We start from the raw sequence: 27,438 nt of genomic DNA, 5'->3' as shown, positions 1-27,438 counted from the left end.
CTCAAGGGCACATCGACAGATTTTTCACCAAGTCGGCTCGGGGATTAGAACCAGCGACCTTTCGGTTACTGGCACAACGCTCTTAACCACTAAGCTACCTGCCACCCAACCGTGAAGCACGGGGGTGGCATCATCATGCTGTGGGGGTGCTTTGCTCCAGGAGGGACTGGTGCACTTCACAAAATAGATGGCATCATGAGGAAGGAAAATTATGTGGCTATATTGAAGCAACATCTCAAGATATCAGTCAGGAAGTTAAAGCTTGGTTGCAAATGGGTCTTCCAAATGGACAATGACCCAAAGCATACTTCCAAAGTTGTGGCAAAATGGCTTAAGGACAACAAAGTCAAGGTATTGGAGTGGCCATCACAAAGCTCTGACCTCAATCCTATAGAAAACATGTGGGCAGAACTGAAAAGGTGTGTGCGAGCAAGGAGGCCTACAAACCTGACTCAGTTACACAAGCTCTGTCAGGAGGAATGGGCCAAAATTCACCCAACTTATTGTGGGAAGCTTGTGGAAGGCTACCGGAAACATTTGACCCAAGTTAAACAATTTAAAGGCAACGCTACCAAATACTAATTGAGTGTATGTAAACTTCTGACCCACTGGGAATGTGATGAAAGAAATAAAAGCTGAAATAAATAATTCTCTCTACTATTATTCTGACATTTCACATTCTTAAAATAAAGTGGTGATCCTAACTGACCTAAGACAGGGAATTTTTACTAGGATTAAATGTCAGGAATTGTGAAAAACTGAGTTTAGATGTATTTGGCTAAGGTGTATGTAAACTTCCGACTTCAACTGTATGTATGTGCGTATGTATGTATGTACAGTGAGGGAAAAAAGTATTTGATCCCTGGCTGATTTTGTACATTTGCCCACTGACAAAGAAATTATCAGTCGATAATTTTAATGGTAGGTTTATTTGAACAGTGAGAGACAGAATAACAACAACAAAATCCAGAAAAACGCATTTCAAAAATGTTATAAATTGATTTGCATTTTAATGAGGGAAATAAGTATTTGACCCCTCTGCAAAACATGACTTAGTACTTGGTGGCAAAACCCTTGTTGGCAATCACAGAGGTCAGACGTTTCTTGTAGTTGGCCACCAGGTTTGCACACATCTCAGGAGGGATTTTGTCCCACTCCTCTTTGCAGATCTTCTCCAAGTCATTAAGGTTTCGAGGCTGACGTTTGGCAACTCGAACCTTCAGCTCCCTCCACAGATTTTCTATGGGATCAAGGTCTGGAGACTGGCTAGGCCACTCCAGGACCTTAATGTGCTTCTTCTTGAGCCACTCCTTTGTTGCCTTGGCCGTGTGTTTTGGGTCATTGTCATGCTGGAATACCCATCCACGACCCATTTTCAATGTCCTGGCTGAGGGAAGGAGGTTCTCACCCAAGATTTGACGGTACATGGCCCCGTCCATCGTCCCTTTGATGCGGTGAAGTTGTCCTGTCCCCTTAGCAGAAAAACACCCCCAAAGCATAATGTTTCCACCTCCATGTTTGACGTGGGGATGGTGTTCTTGGGGTCATAGGCAGCATTCCTCCTCCTCCAAACACGGCGAGTTGAGTTGATGCCAAAGAGCTCCATTTTGGTCTCATCTGACCACAACACTTTCACCCAGTTCTCCTCTGAATCATTCAGATGTTCATTGGCAAACTTCAGACAGCCCTGTATATGTGCTTTCTTGAGCAGGGGGACCATGCGGGCGCTGCAGGATTTCAGTCCTTCACGGCGTAGTGTGTTACCAATTGTTTTCTTGGTGACTATGGTCCCAGCTGCCTTGAGATCATTGACAAGATCCTCCCGTGTAGTTCTGGGCTGATTCCTCACCGTTCTCATGATCATTGCAACTCGGCCCCAGGCCGAGGGAGATTGACAGTTATTTTGTGTTTCTTCCATTTGCGAATAATCGCACCAACTGTTGTCACCTTCTCACCAAGCTGCTTGGCGATGGTCTTGTAGCCCATTCCAGCCTTGTGTAGGTCTACAATCTTGTCCTTGACATCCTTGGAGAGCTCTTTGGTCTTGGCCATGGTGGAGAGTTTGGAATCTGATTGATTGATTGCTTCTGTGGACAGGTGTCTTTTATACAGGTAACAAACTGAGATTAGGAGCACTCCCTTTAAGAGTGTGCTCCTAATCTTAGCTAGTTACCTGTATAAAAGACACCTGGGAGCCAGAAATCTTTCTGATTGAGAGGGGGTCAAATACTTATTTCCCTCATTAAAATGCAAATACATTTATAACATTTTTGAAATGCGTTTTTCTGGATGTTTTTGTTGTTATTCTGTCTCTCACTGTTCAAATAAACCTACCATTACAATTATAGACTGATAATTTCTTTGTCAGTGGGCAAACGTACAAAATCAGCAGGGGATCAAATACTTTTTTCCCCTCACTGTACATACACACACAGAACAAAAATATAAACGCAACATGTAAAGTGTTGGTCCCATGTTTCATGAAATAAAAGATCCCAGAAATCTTCCATACGCACAAAAAGCTTATTTTGTCACACAACACAATGCCACGGTTGTCTCAAGTTTTGAGGGAGCGTGCAATTTGCATGCTGACTGCAGGAATGTCCACCAGAGCTGTTGCCAGAGAACTAAATGTAATTTATCTAACATAAGTCGCCTCCAAAGTAGTTTTATAGAATTTGGCAGTACGTCCAACCGGCCTCACAACCGCAGACCATGTGTAATCACGCCAGCCCTGAACCTCCACATCCGGCTTCTTCACCTGGGGGATCATCCGAGACCAGTCACCCGAACAGCTGATGAAACTGAGGAGTATTTCTGTCTGTAATAAAGCAGTTTTGTGGGGAAAAACGTATTCTGACTGGCTCCCAGGCACACCCATTGCTGCGCCCCTGCCCAATCATGTGAAATCCATAGATCAGGGCCTAATGAATTTATTTCAATTGACGGATTTCCTTATATGAACTGTAACTAAGTAAAATCGTTGAAATTGTTGCATGTTGCGTTTATATTTTCTGTTATGCATGTATGTATGTATGTATGTATGTATGTATGTATGTATGTATGTATGTATGTATACAGTACCAGTCAAAAGTTTGGACACACCTACTCATTCCATGGTTTTTCTTTATTTGTACTATTTTCTACATTGTAGAATAATAGTGAAGACATCAACACTATGAAATAACACATATGGAATCATGTAGTAACCAAAGAAGTGTTAAACAAATCAAAAAATATATTTGAGATTTTTCAAACAGCCACCCTTTGCCTTGATGACAGCTTTGCACACTCTTGGCATTCTTTCAACCAGCTTCATGAGGTAGTCACCTGGAATGCATTTCAATTAACAGGTGTGCCTTCTTAAAAGTTAAAAGTTAATTTGAGAAACACTGGCAACTGTGTGCCCTAATGAATAAGGGCTCCCGAGTGGCGCAGCGGTCTAAGGCACTGCATCTCAGTGCTAGAGGCTGTATCACAATCCGGCCGTGATTGGGAGTCCCATAGGGCGGCGCACAATTTGCCCAACGTCGTCCGGGTTTGGCCGGAGTAGGCCGTCATTATAAATAAGAATTAGTTCTTAACTGACTTGCCTAGTTAAATAAGACCCTGCTGTAGGCCAGTAGGAAATCTCACCTTCATCTTCGTCGTCACCGAAGGGGTAAAAGAGAGCCACGGCCACATTGACCAGTACGGCCAGGTAGAAAGAGATGCTTCCCCACAGAGAGATGTGCCGAGAGAACCAGAACAGAGCCAGGTTATCTGAACAGACACAGGGGACATCTGGTTAATAGCCATATATCACAATAACCCTGGAAATGTCACCTTAGAAAGAGATTCCAGAATCTTTTGTCAGTGTAAAACCTGGTCTCTTACTGCGTATCTTCTTCTGCCAGCGCATCTCGTTGTAGAGGTCGTCGAACTGCGTGAAGAAGTCATTGACCTTGCTGCCTTGGTCGTCCCTCTCGGTGGTGGTGAACACGCGTGTTTTGGACTCCTCTGTCAGGTACTCACAGATGTTGGGCACCGGGAACACTATTTGCTCCATTGTGCGGTCGTGACGCACAATCTGAAGAAAGAACATGATATGATGATACCTCTAAGACTAAGAACAAAAGTAGCTGTACTTTCAGGTAGGCTTGGGTGGTATACCGTATACCAAGGTATTTACTGATGGTATGATTTCAATACCGTCAACAAAAACAAACAAAACACTTTCTTTTAGTTGTTTTGTTTTGGGGTGTTTGCGTGATACACCACTGTTTATAACTAAGTTAACTATCTAAGATGTGCCAAATAAATTATCTCCAGCTCAAGGCTCTAGCTACTGTATGCATTTAGTTTGCTTACTTGCTAGCTATGTGACTCGTTTGAAGATCAAGCTTCTTGGTTTCAGTAGAGACAATCAATCTCCTCCTGGATCAAGATTTAACATTTTAGTAATTTAGCAGACGCTCTTATCCAGAGCGACTTACAGTTATAGTGAGTGCATACATTTTCATACTGATCCCTGCTGCCTACATTTGTTTTGTGCATAAAAACAAAACAAAATTACTGCTGGTTGTACTGTATGCCCCGGTATGGTAAGGAACAGTATGAAGGTATGAAAATCTGGATACCACCCAACCCTACTTTCAGAGGTAAATCTAATAGCATGTTCTAGCATCAATCGGACAAACAGCAAACTTTCAGACCACAATCACTCAAAGACAGACCACTAGTTATCTGCTGGCATTATCTCAATGAATGCTTGTTACCATTGCATAATAAACCCCTTTGGATTCATTGCTGATTAAGCCACCAAAGAATCAGCTAAATATGATACCCTTAGACCAGGTACAGCATAGCTGTACCTTCAGGGGTATATATTATCTAATAGCCTGTTATAGCATCAACAAAAAATAAATAAATGTAAGGGCAAAACAGGCCTGTAGCTTTCCAGTGGGCAAAACCGGTTGTCATTATGATGTCATTTCAACCAGTTTTCCCTGCTGGGTTGGGACAATGTGATGCGATGACCACTGTCTGGATGAGGCCTACCTCTATCTGAGCGGTGTGGTTAGCATAGTAACCGAGGGCGTCTTCTCCCTCTGGGTCATGGTTCAGCAGTAGCCCCGTCGCTGGCGGCCTCAAGCTCTGTTGCAGGAACTTACTGTGTCTGGCCAGCTGGAACACACATAGTACAGCCAATCAGTCAACACACAGTACTTTCACTATGTATTACAGCTCTGTCAGTGGTCACAAAAGGTGGAAGGGGTGAGTTACCCCATCCATTTGATCATCTGATTTGTTTGTAACTTCGTAACAAATGTCTAGCAAAGTAATATGTATACAGAGTATACCAAACATTAGGAACACCTTCCTAATATTGAGCTGTGCCACCAAGTCTCTGTTATTGACACTGTACTACTTATCCACTCTATCCAATGATGGATTTGGCTGCCTGCCTATTGCTCATTCTGTGGTGATATAGACATCAGTGAGCGAGACAAATTATACAGTTGTCAGCTGTGATGGGGGTGATTCTCAGCTGACTATGTCAGACACAGCAGACGTTCAGAAGTGTGGTGGCTTGTACTGATAAACAGGTAGAAAGAAATGCTTGGGTTGTGTGTGTTATGTGTGTGTATATGAACACTTGAGGCAGGAGTGTGGTATCTATGGTATGTTCATTTGTATATGTGGGGTTATACAATGGGGTGGAGTGTGTGTGTGAACTTCTATATGCGCTCATGTGTGTATGTATTATTTTGGAAGTAGAAACAGCCAGCCCCCAGAGACCTCGTGGTCATGATGAAACCATGGTGGGGCAGAAATACCCTGTCTGTCTGACACTCGGCTCTATTGTGAGTAAAAGACAGAAGTGAAAACACGCTTGACCTAGTCTGTCCTTTCTACAGAGACAGACACACGTCTGTGTGTGTGTTTTCACTATGACTCAACACAGGAACTGAACCATCTATTCCACTGAAAGTCACATCCATGATCACGTACTGAAATTACATAAGACTAGACTATATAACCACACCTACAGACAAGAATCATTAGACTTACCTGGCGGGGCAGTAAGAGTGTGACACATAAGTGAATTACCGTCTTTTCTGTGACATTGATGTACTCATTGGGCCCTTTTTAAAGCATGAATATACATGGTTCACAAAATCTCTCCCACACACTCAATTATGTATGTTAAAAGAAACACACACACACACACGTCATGGTGTTACCTGGTGGGCCAGGATGTAGATGTTGTGTCCCACGTCTTTAGGTTTGATCTGGTCTGCTAAAGCGTTCTCCTCAGCCTCACTTTCCAGCCCCTGGGCATATGCCTCCTTCATCACATTCACCTGGAACACACATTGTCAGTACGGTGTGTGTGCTTGTCTTTGTGTGCTTGATGTGTGTGCTTGTGTGTGTGTGTAGAGCCACTCACCAGCTCCATGGGCCTCATCTTGTAAAGGATCTTCTCTGCGTTCTCACTGTCATGGCGACTCTCCATGATGGCCAGCAGCAGCTTGGAGGCGTTGTTCTATCACACAGAGACCATGTCACATTACCATCACATCCTAACCCACTACACAATCATCTATGTTACTGGGAGGAAACAGACTTCAAAATCAGTACTAAAGGAATGAATGAACTGATGGATAGTCCATTACACCTACATGAATATTGTATAGGTATCCTATCCAGCCCTATATACAGTAAATGGACCGTTCATACTTCACATACAAAGTTATCACTATCAATGGCAGTCATTTGAGAGTCCATTTCTTGTTAAAAGTCCCATTTGTCCTTGTGTGGTTATGGCCTTACAATGTGATATCCGCTGAGATGTTAGTGAGGGAGGAAATACATTTATTTTTTAAAGAAAGGAGGAAAGAAACAGTGCATTCCTCCCTCACTAACATCTCAGCGGATATCACATTGTAAGGCCATAACCACACAAGGACAAATGGGACTTTTAACAAGAAATGGACTCTCAAATGACTGCCATTGATAGTGATAACTTTGTATGTGAAGTATGAACGGTCCATTTACTGTATATAGGGCTGGATAGGATACCTATACAATATTCATGTAGGTATAAATGAACTATTTATCTGCTGCTTATCAAGCCATTGACTTCCACTGAACACACAAAGGGGTCTCGTATAGAGGCATGCTAACCTTGAGTTCCAGCACCAGGTCCAGTCGATGCTTCCCTAAAGGGTTGACGGGGTTGACTATTAGAGCTATGATGATGTCAATGCCGTTAGACTCGTGCTTGGCTATACAGGACTGGGACAGCAATAGGTTAGTTAGTGAGTGAAAAGCAAACTTGAAAATGAGAACAACTTTCCATTGGAGGTATAATAGTGAAACCAACATTGATTTAAAGAGATAGTTCAAATGACAAAACCCTAGGTACAGTAAGTTGACAATAAGCTTAGAGATTCTTGAAAGTCGGGACAATCCTTGTCCGGCAGGGGATAAAAAAAAAAATTGTGGCATTATTTGAGCTAAAATGTTAAATTTAGGGCAATTTTATAAGGGGAAAGATTTGTTTTTAGAATGTTCTAAATATTTTCAATATTATGAGCTTCCATGTCGGCTCTATGACCGGAAATGGCCTTGTCCGAAGCAAATGATCCCAATTTCAAACTCTCCAAATAACGGTTTAAAATTCTAAAATCAGACAATAATTAATATTAACTGAAAAAGGATCTTATGGAGTTTATTGCAATATTCCTCTCTGACTTTAAAGAATATTCCTCTCAAAACTGTGATTCCTAAAAATAAATGTCTGGAGATTGTCAACTCCGTCAGGTTTGTCTAAAATCCTAAATTAAATCAGGAATAAGCAGGGTCAACTATATCATAAGGACCCCTTCTTCATGTCCTGATTACATGAAGTGCAACAAGACTACTCATGGTCTGTAAAGTTTTCTACTTTTGATAGATTTAAACAAACAATATTAAAATCACCATGGGTCACAATCATAAACGGTCAACTCCATCAACCGGGTAGATTAAGATAGGCTGTGAATTTTGGGACAAATATGTTTACCGTATTTTCCACGCTATAAGGCGCACCGGAGTATAAGCCGCAGCAGCTAAATTGAATGATATTGAATGTTGTGTACATATATAAGCCGCACTGGACTATAAGCCGCAGGTGTTTTAATGTTTAATTACCATATGTAAGGGTTCGTGCACAGAGGGGATTGTCGGGAAAGAGAAACTGTCTCGCTCTCGTAATGTCTGTCTGTCTTGCTCTCGTTCTGTCTCTCGTTCTGTCTCTCGTTCTGTCTCTCGTACCACTCTCGGTTCCACTTTTACTTTTGCGCGCTACCTGTCTCACTCTTTTCCGGCCTCCAGCTTGTCCTGCTGGAGCCCGCCGCTTAAAGGTGGGGGGCGCGGACCGGTCATAGAGCCCATAGAGTTAAAGTTGGTGGACTGTAACCTGTAAAATCCATAGATTTAGGAGGTCTTCTAGTGGCCGTTAGCTGTAAAAATCCATAGATTAGCCGCACCGTTATATAAGCCGCAGGGTCGAAAAATGGGAAAAAAGGCGCGGCTTATAGTCCGAAAATTACGGTATTTTAAATTAGGTTTTACAGTCATAAAGCAACTGAGGAAAGACAAGATTGCTACTTTATATACACCACTTGAATGAAGAAAAATGACATTTTTGTCAACGCCGTTAAACATCAACATCAGATTTTTGTCTAACGTGAATTCCATCAGAGTGCTGGAAGATCTGATAGAATGATTGATTTTACTGGGGATTTTTAAATGAATAATTTTCTCCATTTTACAAATGTTTGTATTCGAGGCAAAAATATGTCTGTTTTGAGTATTTGTTGTCAACTCCGTGAGTGGCTTCTCAACTCCATCACTGATGGCTAACCCCCTTAAGATATATTTCCCCCCCAAAAAAAACGTTCAATCACTGTTCTGCAACATATGCTTAAACTATTGAAGTATTTGCTGTGCTAGATCTAAGGGATAATGTTTGCTTTAGAAATGTTGTTTTAAGTTCTGAATTAAAAAAAACATGCAAAAATGCTAACGAAATTAGCCCTGGAGCATTATATAGCGCTATAACACAAAACAAAAATAAGTTTGGAGATTTATATAACATATGCTGAACAAAAATATAAACGCAACATGCAACAATTTTAAAGATTTTACTGAGTTACAGATCATAGAAGGAAATCAGTTAATTGAAATAGATTCATTAATTCAAGCCCTTATCTATGGATTTCACATGATTGGGGAGCCAGGCCCAGCCAATCAGAATTAGTTTTTCCCCACAAAAGGGCTTTATTACAGACATAAATACTCCTCAGCAGCACCCCCCTCCTTAGATGATCCCGCAGGTGAAGAAGCCGGATGTGGAGATCCTGGGCTGGCGTGGTTACACGTTGGACGTACTGCCAAATTATCTAAAACGACGATGGAGGCGGCTTATGGTAGAGAAATGAACATTCAATTCTCTGGCAACAACACTGGTGGACATTCCTGCAGTCAGCATGCCAATTGCACACTCCCTCAAAACTTGAGACATCTGTGGCATTGGGTTGTGTGATAACGTGGCCTTTTATTGTCCCCAGCACAAGGCGCACCTGTGTAACGATCATGTTGTTTAATCAGCTTCTTCATATGCCACACCTGTCAGGTGGATGGATTATCTAGGCAAAGGAGAAATGCTCACTAACAGGGATATAAACAAATTGGTGCACAACATTTGAGATAACTAAGCTTTTTGTGCGTATGGTAAATGACTGGTATCTTTTATTTCAGCTCATGAAACATCGGACCAACACCTTACATGTGTTTATATCTTTGTTCAGTATATTTTAATTTTCTAATGTTAGAATTAAACAATCAAGGCCTTTAAATACTTGTTAGGCAATAAATGAACAAATGAAATGCCTTTTATGGAGCCTGACGAAGTTATCATAAATCCAGTTAGTTGCATTATATGATTTATTTATTAGGACATTGTTGCTTTTGACATGGTGTGACAGCTGATACTTTGATCTATCAAAATATACATTTCAAATGTTGTTAATATTAAGAAATATGTTTGTGAGAAAAAAGTAGAGATTGTCCCATCTTTCAAGAATCCCTGAGCTACAACTTCCAAAAAGTGAACTATCCCTTTAAGATGTTTTAGACTCAATTAGACAATACTGTTGTCTGTTTGGCAGGATCGTAGGCTAATAGTGTAACTTCCCAACCCCTTCATAAATTGACATGAACAGCATGATTCACATGTTACTGAACACCCCCACATTTGCTGTACATTCATTTAAATGGTTTACATGGCTACACTTGAACCACAAAATCAACGCACTACCATCAATGTGACATACATCAGGGATTTTTCCTGTGCTGTTGCCAACTGTGAAAGTGCTGATGTATGATTAATGTGAGTGGGAGCTGTATGTGTATCTTATTCAAACATGCATGGCTGTTACTGTCCATGGTTGTCACATCGATGTCATGCTCACGTGTTGGACAGGCCTCCTGACCAAATTTAAACCTTTGGGAAACACTGGTGTAGCATACAGTTATGATCTTGCATGGTATTAATCCAACTCCAAAATAGCAACACTATTCATCATCTTCCATGGTAAAGTGAACACAGCAACCTACATTTTCTGGTGTAAACGGTTGGTGACTCCAAGGGCCTAATTTATAACCGTTGTGTAAATGTAACACTAAATATCTGGGTGTGCCATTGAGATTTATAAACATGGCGCACGCCATACGCATAAATCAGACCTGTTGTAAAACTGTGCGATTGTGAACGAGCATTATAACACCCATCATTCACCTTTTATGGTGACAATAATGCCCTTACTTGCTGTATACCTTGGAAGTATTGACCAAGACAGTATCTAAAGGAAATCGCATTGCATGGCGCACTTGAGAAAATATCTTTGGAGGTGTTAGCAGAATGATTTATTTTGCGGTAACATTTGCTGTATGTGACCGTTTCTGATAAAAATAATTGCAAATTGTTGTGGACCTGTAAACAGATCGTTTGAATGCAATAATGCTTTAACTTTTTCCATTTTCTAAATATGCTGCAATGCCCACGAACTCTGAAACGTTGTCTACTAAGAAGAAAATGAAAACTACAGTAGGCCTACTTACAGTGGTAGCCTACACCAGGGTTTCCCAAACTCTGTCCTGCCCCCCCCCCCCCCCACCCTAGGTACACATTTTAGTTTTTGCCCTACCACTACACAGCTGATTCAAATAATAAAAGCTTGATGATGAGTTGGTTATTTGAGTAAGCTGTGTAGTGCTAGGGCAAAAAACAAAATGTGCACCCAGGATGGGCCCCAGGACCAAGTTTGAGAAACCCTGGCCTACACACTTCAACGCAAAATATAAACTCTCTGTTCACCTGTTAAATTCTACTGTATGTTATAAACCTCGCTCCCTGTCAGGGGAAAATTGCTGGAAATTTAATTTAGCCTATCTAATAGACCCAATTAAATGAGGGATGCACATGGTAATATGTTGTATGGCTACTTCGAGAATATGAACTCATCATGGCCAGAAAAGGTGATGAATTTATTCTGCAATGATACAGTATATACAGTGGGGGAAAAAAAGTATTTAGTCAGCCACCAATTGTGCAAGTTCTCCCACTTAAAAAGATGAGAGAGGCCTGTAATTTTCATCATAGGTACACGTCAACTATGACAGACAAATTGAGAAGAAAAAAATCCAGAAAATCACATTGTAGGATTTTTAATGAATTTATTTGCAAATTATGGTGGAAATGAGTATTTGGACACCTACAAACAAGCAAGATTTCTGGCTCTCACAGACCTGTAACTTCTTCTTTAAGAGGCTCCTCTGTCCTCCACTCGTTACCTGTATTAATGGCACCTGTTTGAACTTGTTATCAGTATAAAATACACCTGTCCACAACCTCAAACAGTCACACTCCAAACTCCACTATGGCCAAGACCAAAGAGCTGTCAAAGGACACCAGAAACAAAATTGAAGAGCTGCACCAGGCTGGGAAGACTGAATCTGCAATAGGTAAGCAGCTTGGTTTGAAGAAATCAACTGTGGGAGCAATTATTAGGAAATGGAAGACGTACAAGACCACTGATCTCACCCCGTGGGGTCAAAATGATCACAAGAACGGTGAGCAAAAATCCCAGAACCACACGGGGGGACCTAGTGAATGACCTGCAGAGAGCTGGGACCAAAGTAACAAAGCCTACCATCAGTAACACACTACGCCGCCAGGGACTCAAATCCTGCAGTGCCAGACGTGTCCCCCTGCTTAAGCCAGTACATGTCCAGGCCCGTCTGAAGTTTGCTAGAGTGCATTTGGATGATCCAGAAGAGGATTGGGAGAATGTCATATGGTCAGATGAAACCAAAATAGAACTTTTTGGTAAAAACTGAACTCGTCGTGTTTGGAGGACAAAGAATGCTGAGTTGCATCCAAAGAACACCATACCTACTGTGAAGCATGGGGGTGGAAACATCATGCTTTGGGGCTGTTTTTCTGCAAAGGGACCAGGACGACTGATCCGTGTAAAGGAAAGAATGAATGGGGCCATGTATCGTGAGATTTTCAGTGAAAACCTCCTTCCATCAGCAAGGGCATTGAAGATGAAACGTGGCTGGGTCTTTCAGCATGACAATGATCCCAAACACACCGCCCGGGCAACGAAGGAGTGGCTTCGTAAGAAGCATTTCAAGGTCCTGGAGTGGCCTAGCCAGTCTCCAGATCTCAACCCCATAGAAAATCTTTGGAGGGAGTTGAAAGTCCATGTTGCCCAGCGACAGCCCCAAAACATCACTGCTCTAGAGGAGATCTGCATGGAGGAATGGGCCAAAATACCAGCAACAGTGTGTGAAAACCTTGTGAAGACTTACAGAAAACGTTTGACCTGTGTCATTGCCAACAAAGGGTGTATAACAAAGTATTGAGAAACTTTTGTTTTTGACCAAATACTTATTTTCCACCATAATTTGCAAATAAATTCATATAAAATCCTACAATGTGATTTTCTGGAAAAAAAATTCTCATTTTGTCTGTCATAGTTGACGTGTACCTATGATGAAAATTACAGGCCTCTCTCATCTTTTTAAGTGGGAGAACTTGCACAATTGGTGGCTGACTAAATACTTTTTTTCCCCCACTGTATGTATTATGTTTATAAATGAAATATTGTTTACTGGAGAAATCTGACGTTACAGTATTCAAATGTAGTAGCCTACAAACGTCAATGGAAAAGGTGAACCATCTCTTCTAGCATTAAAATGCGCTTTGGATCGAATATAGCAAAATACTTTAAATGGCTTATCAATTTACTACTGTGAAGTGGGACCAATTAAATGAGAGATGGGACGAATGGTAACCTAACTTGTTGTATGTCTATAGGCTATTTCGAGAGTAGAAAGAAAAGGAGAGGAATTTCTTCTGCAATGGAAATGAAATAAATAATTGGAAACGTATGCCTATTTCTAATTATTTTAGAATGCAAAGATAAAATAAATAGATTTTCGCTCTTCTCACTAATGGCAAATGATTGCATCTTGTTATTATATTTAGCTACCTGTGGCAGCGGTTACAGCCTCGAGTCTTCTTCGGTATGACGCTACAAGCTTGGCAAACCTGTATTTGGGGAGTTTCTCCCATTCTTCTCTGCAGATCCTCTCAAGCTCTGTCAGGTTGGATGGGGAGCGTTGCTACACAGCTATTTTCAGGTCTCTCCAGAGATGTTCGATCGGGTTCAAGTCTGGGCTCTGGCTGGGCCACTCAAGGACATTCAGAGACTTGTCCCGAAGCCACTCCTGTGTTGTCTTGGCTGTGTGCTTAGGGTCATTGTCCTGATGGAAGGTGAACCTTCACCCCAGTCTGAGGTCCTGAGCGGTCTGGAGCAGGTTTTCATCAAGGATCTCTCTGTACTTTGCTCCGTTCAGCTTTCCCTTGATCCTGCCTAGTCTCCCAGTCCCTGCCGCTGAAAAACATACCCACAGCATGATGCTGCCACCACCATGCTTCACCGTAGGGATGGTGCAAGGTTTCCTCCAGACGTGACGCTTGGCATTCAGGCCAAAGAGTTCAATCTTGGTTTCATCAGCGGGCTGTCATGTGCCTTTTACTGAGGAGTGGCTTCCATCTGGCCACTCTACCATAAAGGCCTGATTGGTGGAGTGCTGCAGAGATGGTTGTCCTTCTGGAAGGTTCTCCCATCTCCACAAAGGTACTCTGGAGCTCTGTCAGAGTGACCATCGGGTTCTTGGTCACCTCCCTGACCAAGGCCCTTCTCCCCCGATTGCTCAGTTTGGCCGGGTGGCCAGCTCTAGGAAGAGTCTTGGTGGTTCCAAACTTCTTCAATTTAAGAATGATGGAGGCCACTGTGTTCTTGGGGACCTTCAATGCTGCAGAAATGTTTTGGTACCCTTCCCCAGATCTGTACCTCGACACAATCCTGTCTCGGAGCTCTACGGACAATTCCTTCGACCTCATGGCTTGGTTTTTGCTCTGACATGCACTGTCAACTGTGGGACCTTATATAGACAGGTGTGTGCCTTTCCAAATCATGTCGAATCAATTGAATTTAGTTGTAGAAACATCTCAAGGATGACCAATGGAAACAGGATGTACCTGAGCTCAATTTCAAGTGTCATAGCAAAGGGTCTGAATACTTACAGTGGGGAAAAAAAGTATTTAGTCAGCCACCAATTGTGCAAGTTCTTCCACTTAAAAAGATGAGAGAGGCCTGTACTTTTCATCATAGGTACACGTCAACTATAACAGACAAATTGAGAAAAGAAATTCCAGAAAATCACATTGTAGGATTTTTAATGAATTTATTTGCAAATTATGGTGGGAAATAAGTATTTGGTCAATAACAAAAGTTTCTCAATACTTTGTTATATACCTTTGTTGGCAATGACACAGGTCAAACGTTTTCTGTAAGTCTTCACAAGGTTTTCACACACTGTTGCTGGTATTTTGGCCCATTCCTCCATGCAGATCTCCTCTAGAGCAGTGATGTTTTGGGGCTGTCGCTGGGCAACACGGACTTTCAGCTCCCTCCAAAGATTTTCTATGAGGTTGAGATCTGGAGACTGGCTAGGCCACTCCAGGACCTTGAAATGCTTCTTACGAAGCCACTCCTTCGTTGCCCGGCGGTGTGTTTGGGATCATTGTCATGCTGAAAGACCCAGCCACGTTTCATCTTCAATGCCCTTGCTGATGGAAGGAGGTTTTCACTCAAAATCTCACGATACATGGCCCCATTCATTCTTTCCTTTACACGGATCAGTCGACCTGGTCCCTTTGCAGAAAAACAGCCCCAAAGCATGATGTTTCCACCCCCATGCTTCACAGTAGGTATGGTGTTCTTTGGATGCAACTCAGCATTCTTTGTCCTCCAAACACGACGAGTTGAGTTTTTACCAAAAAGTTCTATTTTGGTTTCATCTGACCATATGACATTCTCCCAATCCTCTTCTGGATCATCCAAATGCACTCTAGCAAACTTCAGACGGGCCTGGCTTAAGCAGGGGGACACGTCTGGCACTGCAGGATTTGAGTCCCTGGCGGCGTAGTGTGTTACTGATGGTAGGCTTTGTTACTTTGGTCCCAGCTCTCTGCAGGTCATTCACTAGGTCCCCCCGTGTGGTTCTGGGATTTTTGCTCACCGTTCTTGTGATCATTTTGACCCCACGGGGTGAGATCTTGCGTGGAGCCCCAGATCGAGGGAGATTATCAGTGGCCTTGTATGTCTTCCATTTCCTAATAATTGCTCCCACAGTTGATTTCTTCAAACCAAGCTGCTTACCTATTGCAGATTCAGTCTTCCCAGCCTGGTGCAGGTCTACAATTTTGTTTCTGGTGTCCTTTGACAGCTCTTTGGTCTTGGCCGTAGTGGAGTTTGGAGTATGACTGTTTGAGGTTGTGGACAGGTGTATTTTATACTGATAACAAGTTCAAACAGGTGCCATTAATACAGGTAACGAGTGGAGGACAGAGGAGCCTCTTAAAGAAGAAGTTACAGGTCTGTGAGAGCCAGAAATCTTGCTTCTTTGTAGGTGACCAAATACTTATTTTCCACCATAATTTGCAAATAAATTCATTAAAAATCCTACAATGTGATTTTCTGGATTTTTTTTTCCTCATTTTGTCTGTCATAGTTGACGTGTACCTATGATGAAAATTACAGGCCTCTCTCATCTTTTTAAGTGGGAGAACTTGCACAGTTGGTGGCTGACTAAATACTTTTTTTCCCCACTGTATGTAGATGTGATATTTCTGATTTCTTATTTTAATAAATTTGCTAACAATTCTAAAAACCAGTTTTTGCTTTGTCATTATGGGGTATTGTGTGTAGATTGATGAGGGGAAAAAAACAATTTAATCAATTTTAGAATAAGGCTGTAACGTAACTAAATGTGGAAAAGGGGAAGGGGTCTGAATACTTACCGAATGCGCTGTATATTCAGGCTACAGTACTTTTGTTTTCATGCAATGCAATACTTAAACCACTAGAAACTGTGCGTATGCATAGTCTAAAGTTCGCGGGACGATAAGCACACTCTCCAGTCAAGTTCAGTTTTTATAAATGCAAACTTTTGCGTGAAAACTTGCACACGCATGTTTTGGGGCATATTTTGTGCGTACACAACGTTTATAAATGAGGCCCTAGGACTCCTGTTCAACGTCTTAACCATTAGACAAAGAGGAAATCCTTGTGGTACGAGGGTTACACTATATTGTATAATTTGGGTTTACAAGTTTCAGGCAGGGACACCTCATCACAAGAGTGTGATTCCAAATGACCTACTCTATACTGGCACAGTTTTGGGGTGACCTGGTTGGTAGTGGTGGTCCCCTACCTGGTTCTCGTGGCAGGGTCCCTGGCAGTACTCTGTGATGGTCTCCAGGGTCTGCCGGACCAAGTCCACGTTGCCCTCATTGATGTAGAGTCCCAGCAGGCCCAGGCCTCCAGTGGTGCTGCCACACATGATGTCCAGGAACTGCAGAGTTTCACACACCAGGTTGTAGTTGGTCTTGTTGTTCTGGTTCCGCAGGAAGTTCTGGATTCAGGGAGGAACCAGGAGGGGGAAAAAAGGTGGTTCATATTCATAGGATACTTGCATGATATCCTATCTGAGTGTGAGCACATCTGATCTGGGTTTAAAGCAGGGTGTGTCAACATTTCAGAATAAAAGCTTGAGACATACACTGAGTGTACAAAACATTAAGAACACCTTCCTAATATTGAGTTGCACCCCCTTTTGCCATCAGAACAGCCTCAATTCGTCAGGGCATGGACTCTACATGGTGTAGAATGCGTTCCACAGGGATGCTGGCCCATGTTGACTCCAATGCTTCCCACAGTTGTGTCAAGTTAGCTGGATGTCCTTTGGGTGGTGGACCATTCTTGATACAGTCGGGAAACTGTTGAGCGTGGAAAAATGCAGCAGTGTTGCAGTTCTTGACACAAACCGGTGCGCCTGGCACCTACTACCATACCCTGTTCAAAGGCACTTAAATATTTTGTCTTGCCCATTCACCCTCTGAATGGCACACATACACAAACCATGTCTCAATTGTCACGAGGCTTAAAAATCCTTCTTTAACCGGTCTCCTCCCCTTCATCTACACTGATTGAAGTGGATTTAGCAAGTGACATCAATAAGGGATCATTGCTTTCACCTGCATTCACCTGGTCAGTATATGTCATGGCAAGAGCAGGTGTTCCAAATATTGTGTATACTCTGTGTGTATTGACAATAATACCCTGTAAACTGGATATAAAACCCAGATGGTTGCATAAACGCTGGATTCCTATCTAGAGGTGGTGCTATGATAGGCTGCCGTAAGATCTCTGTGGCGGTTGTGACTCATAATGGGGATGAGAAGAAAAATTATAATGCTCAACTCATCTCAGAATCGAATCTGTTTCCTCAAATGCAGTAGGACTACCTGCTAATCCCTTTTGAGATGATTCACTTATGATTCACTCATCAGGTGAACATGGTAAACACCATGAAGTTCAGCTTGTGGTCAGAGGAACTATGATCTCTCCATACAGTGCCAATGCTGGTGACAAATCCAATATCCCCTCTGGGGATCAATAAGGTTTATTCAATTCAATACCTGCAGGTCCCTGTTGTGGTTCTCACAGAGCAGCTGCAGGTATCGCAGGATAGGCTTCATGATGGTGATGGACCGGCTCATCTGGGTCTCCTCCTCCCTCTCCTCGGCCACTCCCCCGGGCCCCTCACCGGCCTGGCCCTCCAGCACCTCCAGGTCCGTGTCCCGCTCCTTCCGGAAGGAGACAAAGGCCTTGGAGGTGGCCGAGGACGCCTCCTTCAACTGGCCACGCATGTTGTCTATCATGTGCAGGGAAGAGTCTTTTGCTAGAGGAGGAGGAGGGGGTGGGTCACTGAAAGGTTGCAAAATTCTGGAAACATTCCTAGACATTCACAGGATTTCCAGAAATGTCGAGGATTTCTGCGGACCAGGGTTAAAGGTTGATTTTGAAGTGGAATTACAATTCATGATATGAAAATGTTGCATAATTTTTTCGATTATGTCATCACTTGAATTGCAATACACTTCCTGACCTGATATGGTTATATTGAAATGAAATTGACCCCAACCCTGGAGCTCACTGTGAGCCAATCGAATGTCATCAGTGTTTTTCAATGCTTCCCTCTCAGTGAAACTGATAGCAAACTCATATGAAATCTTATGAAACAAACACTTCTTTGTAATAATTCTGAAATTACCGTAACTGAGTAGTTGGGGTTTTTGGTCAAAACAACTCGTCTGGGTAGAATGGCCCTTTGAAAGACTAGTTTTGGATTTAATGGCGCTGGAGTGGATGGCTGTCGTTTTACATGCTCCTAACCAACTGTGCTATTTTGTTAGTTTTTCGCATTGTTTGTAACTTATTTTTTTAACTTATTGTGTAGATAATGTTGCTGCTACCGTCTCTTATGACCGAAAAGAACTTCTGGACATCAGAACAGCGATTACTCACCTCGCACTGGACAAAGATTTTTTCCTCTAACGAGTCCGACGCGAAGGATATACTGCTTTCTCGGGAACAGGCCCAAATCCCCGACATTTGCGTGAAGAAAAGATGGAGAAAAAGGGGGCGGGGTCGGGCTGCCTTCTGAGAATTCGTAGGCGAGTGAGTAAACTTCCACTACCATCCATTCTATTGGCCAACGTGCAATCATTGGAAAACAAAATGGATGATCTACGATCAAGAATATCCTAATAACGGGATATTAAAAACGGTAATATCTTATGTTTCACTGAGTCGTGGCTGAACGACGACATGGATAATATAGAGCTGGCGGGATTTTTCATGCATCAGCAGGACAGAGAATCTACGTCTGGTAAGACGAGGGGCGGGGGTGTGTGTCTATTTGTCAATAACAGCTGGTGCGCAATGTCTAATGTTAAAGAAGTCTTGAGGTATTGCTCACCTTATGATAAGCTGTAGACCACACGATCTACCAAGCGAGTTCTCATGTATATTATTCGTAGCCGTCTATTTACCACCACAAACCGATGCTGGCGCTAAGACCGCACTCAACGAGCTGTATAAGGCCATAAGCAAACAAGAAAATGCACATTCAGAAGCGGCGCTCCTTGTGGCCGGGGACTTTAATGCACTCATTTCTACCAGCATGTCACGTGCAACCAGATGAGAAGACCACCTTTACTCCACACACAGAAATGCATACAAAGCTCTCCCTCGCCTTTCATTTGGCAAATCTCACCATAATTCTATCCTCCTGATTCCTGTTTACAAGCAAAATCTAAAAGCAGGAAGTACCAGTGACTCGCTCAATATGGAAGTGGTCAGATGACGTGGATGCTACGCTACAGGGCTGTTTTGCTAGCAGAGACTGGAATATGTTCCGGGATTCATCCAATGGCATTGAGGAGTATACCACCTCAGTCGTCGGCTTCATCAATAAGTGCATCGACGACATCGTCCCCACAGTGAACGTACGTACATATCCCAACCAGAAGCCATGGATTACAGGCAACATCCGCATCGAGGCTAGAGTTGCTGCTTTCAAGGAGCGGGACACTAATCCGGACGCTTATAAGAAATCCCGCTACGCCCTCAGACGAACCATCAAACAGGTAAAGTGTCAATACAGCGGCTCTGACGCTCGCCGGATGTGGCAGGGCTTGAAAACTATTACGGACTACAAAGCGAAACCCAGCCGCGAGCTGCCCAGTGACGCAAGCCTACCAGACGAGCTAAATGCCTTTTATGCTCGCTTCGAGGCAAGCAACACTGAAGCATGCATGAGAGCACCAGCTGTTCCGGACGACTGTGTGATAACGCTCTCGGAAGCAGATGTGAGCAAGACCTTTAAACAGGTCAACATTCACAAAGCCGCGGGGCCAGACGGATTACCACGACGTGTACTCAAAGCATGCGCGGACCAACTGGCAAGTGTCTTCACTGACATTTTCATCCTCTCCCTGCCCGAGTCTGTACTACCTACATGTTTCAAGCAGACCACCATATTCCCTGTGCCCAAAGAAGCGAAGGTAACCTGCCTAAATGATTACCGCCCCGTAGCACTCACGTCGGTAGCCATGAAGTGCTTTGAAAGGCTGGTCATGGCGCACATCAACAGCATCATCCCGGATACCCTAGACCCACTCTAATTCGCATATCGCCCCAACAGATTCACAGATGACGCAATCTCAATCGCAGTCCACACTGCCCTTTCCCAAATGGACAAAAGGAACACATATGTGAGAATGCTGTTCATTGACTACAGCTCAGCATTCAACACCATAGTGCTCACAAAGCTCATCAGTAAGCTAAGTACCATGGGACTAAACACCTCCCTCTGCAACTGGATCCTGGACTTCCTGATGGGCCGCCCCCAGGTGGTAAGGGTAGGCAACAACACGTTTGCCACGCTGATCCTCAACACTGGGGCCCCTCAGGGGTGCATGCTTAGTCCACTCCAGTACTCCATTCACCCACGACTGTGTGGCCAAACACGACTCCAACACCATCATTAAGTTTGCTGACGACACAACAGTGGTAGGCCTGATCACCGACAACGATGAGACAGCCTATAGGGAGGTCAGAGACCTGGCAGTGTGAGCAAGACAAAGGAGCTGATCGTGGACTACAGGAAAAGGCGGGCCGAACAGGCCCCCATTAACATCGACGGGGCTGTAGTGGAGCGGGTTGAGAGTTTCAAGTTCCTTGGTGTCCATATCACCAACAAACTATCATGGTCCAAACACACCAAGACAGTCGTGAAGAGGGCACGACAACACCGTTTCCCCCTCCGGAGACTGAAAAGATTTGGCATGGGTCCCCAGATCCTGAAAAAGTTCTACAGCTTCACCATCGAGAGCATCCTGACCGGTTGCATCACGCCTGGTATGGCAACTGCTCGGCATCTGACCGCAAGGCACTACAGAGGGTAGTGCGTACGGCCCAGTACATCACTGGGGCCAAGCTTCCTGCCATCCAGGACCTATATACTAGGCGTGTCAGAGGAAAGCCCAAAAAACTGTCAAAGACTCCAGTCACCCAAGTCATAGACTGTTGTCTCTGCTACCGCACGGCAAGCGGTACAGGAGCGCCAAGTCTAGGATCAATAGGCTCCTTAACAGCTTCTACCCCCAAGCCACAAGACTGATGAACAATTAATAAAATGGCCACCCAGACTATTTACATATCAAAAAAAAAATTACACTTCTGTTACCCGCTGTCTATTATCTATGCATAGTCACTTTACCCCTACCTACATGTACAAATTACCTCGACTAACCTGTACCCCCGCACATTGACTCGGTACCGGTACCCCCTGTATATATCCTCGTTATTGTTATTTTATTGTGTTACTTATTTTTACTTTAGTTTATTTGGTAAATATTTTCTTAACTCTTTCTTGAACTGCATTGTTGGTTAAGGGCTTGTAAGTAAGCATTTCACGGTAAGGTCTACACCTTATTTGGCGCATGTGACAAATAAAGTTTGATTTGATGTGACCCCTCACATGGCCCCTGACATGTGACCGCAGGCATGGGGGCGAAACAGGAACAACACAACCACAGAATCACCCCAGACTACTGGGTCAGTGATACTACAGGGGAAATCACACATATTACATTTACTGTAGTCACACTGCTGATTAAATGGGTAAATGACCCTGCCAAGAGGGATCAACTGGGCACCTGGAGTCTGATGTCAGCAAAGAGAGAAATGGAAGCAACCTTTGACCTTATGAGTCCCTTCCTATTACTATGTAGTCCTGGCTGGAGTTGTAAACCTTTGAAGAACAATGCATATACTACACAGTTTTACTCCTACTGTATATTACAGTATTAAACAATATTACATACTACTCAAATTCACACTCAAGGCCTATTATCTGTATGTCTGCATTGAGAGCCCTTTTCTGATCTCAGTGGCCTAAGCCCCATCGTCTCCATGGAGACTTCTATGGTCATGTTCAGGGCATGACCCTATGACTCAGCAGCTTTGAAACTTAGCTCCCTCTCCACCTCCCACACTCCTCCCTGGTCCCTTGCTATTTAATTCACTCAACCTTCCACACCTCTGATTCTTCAGTCTGTGGAGCGCTGGACAGTGGACATTTTACAATATCTGCTGCTTCACAGACAACATGTCTGGACTTGTTCTCCCATGAAACAAGGGGAAGGCCAGTAAGGAGGGGAAAGACTGCAGCTGAGGAACTAAATGGAGAACAGGTATTGGAACCGAATAAATGTTATTGACCCCCAGAGGGGAAATAGAGTTTTCCACCAAAAGCAGACACAGACAAAACATTCCAGACACACAGGTATACATCAGAACACATAAGTACAGATGCTTAATGGAACCAAGTATGGGGTATGGAGGAGAGGACCATTTAAATCAAATTATTAGTATGGCCAGAGTAGTGTTGTCATGATACCAGAATTTTGACTTCGATATAGACACCAGGCTTAGTATCACAATGCTAGACGCCATCACGATACTCGATACCAAAATGATACCACGACAATAAAAATCTAGCCGTATTAGCCAAAGTCACCGAATGGCAATTGATCCAGACAATCTTTTGAGATCAATATCATTACATTTTAGGTAAATATTTCAGAGACAGCCATGTATACATTAATGAATCAACTATACAATCAATTTGACTTTGTTTTTACCAAACTACATAACAACATAATGCTAATCATTTATTTGAATGGTAAATCTCTATTGATTAACTGGGTAAATCAAGATGTAGCCCAGCCCTATTCACAATACAGGTGAATGCATATTCAATAGGAGTGTGTGCATGCATTGAGTTATTGAGCTTGTTTTGGCTGATTTCATGGGGCTATAGATTAAAAACATTTTGGGATTTATTTTATTATACTGATGAAAAACATTTGCATAGAAGAAGCAACCTCTTCTTTTATATAAGTGTGCGCTGCATCTTATTTGACAGAAGTACCGAAAGTAACAAATTCTACTACCAAACTGTTTTTCATGTTCTAGTATCGAAAACGTACCGATGTTTTGGTATACCGTGCAACACTAGGCCAGACCAGGGCAATTTGAAAGTACACTTGTGGGGACACTCAATATGGCCGCCGTCCCACCCATCATGCAACAACGACGACTTGAAAGAGAATGTCAGTTCCAGTCATTCTATTTCTATGGAGACAGAATTAAAACATACGTGTTCTCCTGAGCCGGATGCCACTGTGACTGACGTCGACGTCCTCGTCTCTCTTCCTGCAGGTGCTGACCTCGAACATGTTGACGGACACAGTGGCCCGGATCTCCTGCTGGGCCAGACGCATGCGGTCGTAGAACACCTTGAAGAAGTGCTCCGACTTCTTCTGCTTGTGCAGCTGGTGGTAGAATGAGTTCTGAAGGGGGAAGAAGTGTAATCGACCATTAGATAGAACAGTGGTTCCCAAACTATGGGGCTTTCAAATTACTCTTGAAAGTTGTACTAGTAGAATGCACAAAGTGCAAAATTGGGTAGTGCATCATTAGTTTTCCTCTTGTCATATCAGTCATTGCATAACTTCGAAAGCTTGTCAGAAATGTCCAGATCAACTAGCCCATGTCAGCTAAAGTTTTTTAGCTTGGTTTTTTAACCCGTAGATTTTGTTATAATGTTTGAGTCACTCAAATATGACATGAATACACATAAGACATGGCAAAATGTGTAGAATTGCAGGAAATTAGCTTTAAAAAACGGCAACATTTTCTCTCAGCCAACAAAAGGGGTGTGAACAGTTTGTGTCATGAACTGTGCTTGTGCCCATAGAAATCGACGTGGCGCATGTGCGTGCGTGCGGGGGAGGGGGTGGGATGTTCCTCAATGCTGGAAACAGGTCCTGAGTGAAAAAGTTTGGGAACCCCTCAGATAGAAGATAAACACTGGTATCGGAGTGTGTGTCTGGGTGTGTGTGCACGTTTAACTTAACCATCTGATTGCCGTGAGTGTGCATCCACCCACCTGTGTGTGTGTGAGTGAGTGTGCCCTTCAACCTTCACCTCCTCCCCACCCACCTGTATCTGAGTGTTTCCCCCCTGGAGCAGGGCGTTGCCTAGCAGGATGCTCTCCTCGAACATGCGGTCGTTCTTGGTGCTGACGATAAGGTCTATGACCAGCTCTGAGGCTCCCTCACCGTCTAGCAGACACTGGATATCTACCATGCTGCTGCTCGGCTTGTCAGAGTCCTGCACCAAAGAGCCACCTGCAGATGGACATATAGATCAGACTGATTGGATTGGGGAAATGGCAGGACATGATTTGGAACAGACCTGTGTCATGACTTGCCCTCATGGGCTGAGGATCAAAGATGCCAGCTAGACAAAAGTTTGAACACCCCCTCTCCTGGGGGCCAGTTTAATGACCGGTCGTAAATACCGTATAGACTTTCTCTTCCTTGCCATGAAGTATTGGGAGAAAGGACCCCTTTGTTAACACAGAGAATCTTCCTGCCAAAACTCCAACATCCAAAAGTGGATAATGAAACAATATTTCTACCACAAAGATTGTGGGAAATGGTCGGTTACTATGTTGTGATGTCATTAAAGACGGTGGAACAACATAACTGTATCTCTGTTATCGATATATAACATATATCTTCTAAATGTTTAATTCGGGAGATTGTAACTCGTTAAACAACTTCTTCCGTGGTGCCCCAAATTCCTAATTAGTTAATTGTTACATTATTAATTTAATCGAGTGACAATTAAACATAGTTAGTTGATTCGATAAATAACAGTCACCATATTAATATGTCACGTCACGTCACGACACCTGGGTTCAACTACTATTAGTTATTTGTATTGTTCTTTTATTTTTCTTAAATCCCATTTTAAAACGTGTACATGACACTGCAAAAAAAATTCAGTATAGGACTTATCTATTGGGCCGTCTTTGGTAATTGTCCTTTTGGGCTCGGCTTCAGCTAAACTACAGTGGAAAACGTGCTTCCAGACCGGAACCCTGAACCTAAAGCAAACGCTAAAAGTGATTGAAAGAATTCAAATATTATTTGAACGCAGGTCTGATTCGGAACCGAGGGTTTGTATGTGTATGTCTTATATCCTCTTATATAGCCCCGTGTAGCTCAGTTGGTAGAGCATGGCGCTTGCAATGCCATGGTTGTGGGTTCGATTCCCACGGGGGGCCAGTATGAAAAAAAAAATGTATGCACTCACTAAGTGTAAGTCGCTCTGGATAAGAGTGTCTGCTAAATGACTAAAATGTAAAATGTAAATAACTATCAAGAATAAATAATAGCCGATGGTTTTAGCCAATACTGCATGTTATCTGCTCACTCCCTCTGAGTAACAGGGAGTATTGTTAAAGGGAAACTTTGGGATTTTGGAAACGATGCCGTTTATCTACTTCCCCAGTCAGATGAATTTTTATGTCTCTGTGTCCAGTATGAAGGAAGTTAGAGGTAGTTTCTTGAGCCAATGCTAACTACTGTTAGCAAAATCTATGGGTATCTACAGGCCTGCTAGCAGATGACTGATAGTCTATGGGTAACACTAGTTAGCAATTGGGCTAGCACTAGTTACAACTTCTTTCAAACTGCATGCAGAGACATAAAAATTGTATCCACGAGTTCATCTGACTCTGGGGTAGTAGATAAAAGGGCCTCATTACCAAAATCCCGAAGTATCCCTTAAGGTATAGTTGAGGTTTTTCGGGGGCGTGTTCAGTACCTCCAGCTGAGCTGTTCCCGCTCCCAAACTCTGATTTGGAGTGAAGCCTTTGATTTCCAAAGTAGCGAGTGAGGAGAATCTTCCTTAACACGTTTCCCTACGGGAGGAGAGAAATGAAAAAGATTAAATCCAGATCCGACTCTGAACGTGTCTGTTGTACGCCAGACAGAAACACATGCACGCAGACACACACACACTTTCTCTCTCACTATCTGTGTGTAACAGAGAAAAACTAAATTCTCCATACAGCGGGGTTCGCTCAGGTAACATTGTTTTTACTTCCCATCAACACTCGGAGACACCAAAGAAAAACACATTTTCCATGCATTCTTTTTCAGTCACGACACAAAGGTTGCATCTCAAAATGACACCTGTTTACCAGGGCCCATAAGGAAATAGGGTGCCATTTGGAACACAGTCATATATATTTCATAGTCTTTCTATTTTTATTAAATGGAATCTTTTGCAAAATATATAGAATTATAAAACCATATAGACCATTTTGAGTGTCTCCATGAGGGTGCAGTCCAATTGTCGTGGTCCGAGGGGCCTTGGCCATTCTAGTAAGTGTATTTCTATGGCTTTTACATCTGGTGAGACGAGATGTCACCCGTTGTTGGCCTTTTCACATTAACAACTCTGTGGTACATCCTACACATATTCAGTACACTGTGGCTATAGGGTGCCAATACTCAGCTAATGGGGTCATATAATAAGACAACGTCACAAGGAGATCGTTACATAAGCAACATGGATTGATGTAATTGTTAAAATTACATTCTGAGAAGAAGCGACTCCTTCCACAGAGACAGAGAGAGACAGAGAGAGACAGAGTGGGAGACCGAGAGAGAGAGAGTGGGAGACCGAGAGAGAGAGTGGGAGACCGAGAGAGAGAGAGAGTGGGAGACCGAGAGAGAGAGAGGAGACCGAGAGAGAGAGAGTGGGAGACCGAGAGAGAGAGAGGGGGAGACCGAGAGAGAGAGAGGAGACCGAGAGAGAGAGAGGAGACCGAGAGAGAGAGAGGAGACAGAGAGAGAGAGACAGAGAGAGAGAGAGAGAGAAGAGAGAGAGAGAGAGAGAGAGCGAGAGAGAGAGAGCCGAGAGAGCAGAGAGACCGAGAGAGAGACCGAGAGAGACAGAGAGAGATACCGAGAGACGAGAGAAGAAGACGCAGCAGAAC

The 27,438-nt window shown here is 43.2% G+C and overlaps 1 protein-coding gene across 2 annotated transcripts in view; it reads right to left on the bottom strand.

Moving 5' to 3' along the window:
* LOC311136775 (inositol 1,4,5-trisphosphate-gated calcium channel ITPR2-like) overlaps positions 1 to 27,438 on the bottom strand; it is a 124,085-nt gene that overhangs the window by 36,061 nt on the left and 60,586 nt on the right. For both annotated transcript variants that reach the window (XM_084171046.1, XM_084171047.1), the window contains exons 38-48: positions 26,259 to 26,355; positions 24,585 to 24,772; positions 23,740 to 23,932; positions 18,149 to 18,411; positions 16,882 to 17,082; positions 7,171 to 7,281; positions 6,434 to 6,529; positions 6,228 to 6,347; positions 5,041 to 5,166; positions 3,877 to 4,069; positions 3,637 to 3,762 (exon numbers count right to left, since the gene is read on the bottom strand). In XM_084171046.1, coding sequence (XP_084027172.1) covers positions 3,637 to 3,762; positions 3,877 to 4,069; positions 5,041 to 5,166; positions 6,228 to 6,347; positions 6,434 to 6,529; positions 7,171 to 7,281; positions 16,882 to 17,082; positions 18,149 to 18,411; positions 23,740 to 23,932; positions 24,585 to 24,772; positions 26,259 to 26,355 — 1,714 coding nt within the window. The remainder of the gene's footprint in view (positions 1 to 3,636; positions 3,763 to 3,876; positions 4,070 to 5,040; positions 5,167 to 6,227; positions 6,348 to 6,433; positions 6,530 to 7,170; positions 7,282 to 16,881; positions 17,083 to 18,148; positions 18,412 to 23,739; positions 23,933 to 24,584; positions 24,773 to 26,258; positions 26,356 to 27,438) is intronic.

Source organism: Coregonus lavaretus (assembly GCF_964263955.1).
Source record: "Coregonus lavaretus genome assembly, chromosome: 11".
NCBI lineage: Eukaryota > Metazoa > Chordata > Actinopteri > Salmoniformes > Salmonidae > Coregonus > Coregonus lavaretus.
Note: the sequence above shows the minus strand (reverse complement) of the source record. Positions and strands in the feature narration are given on the sequence as shown.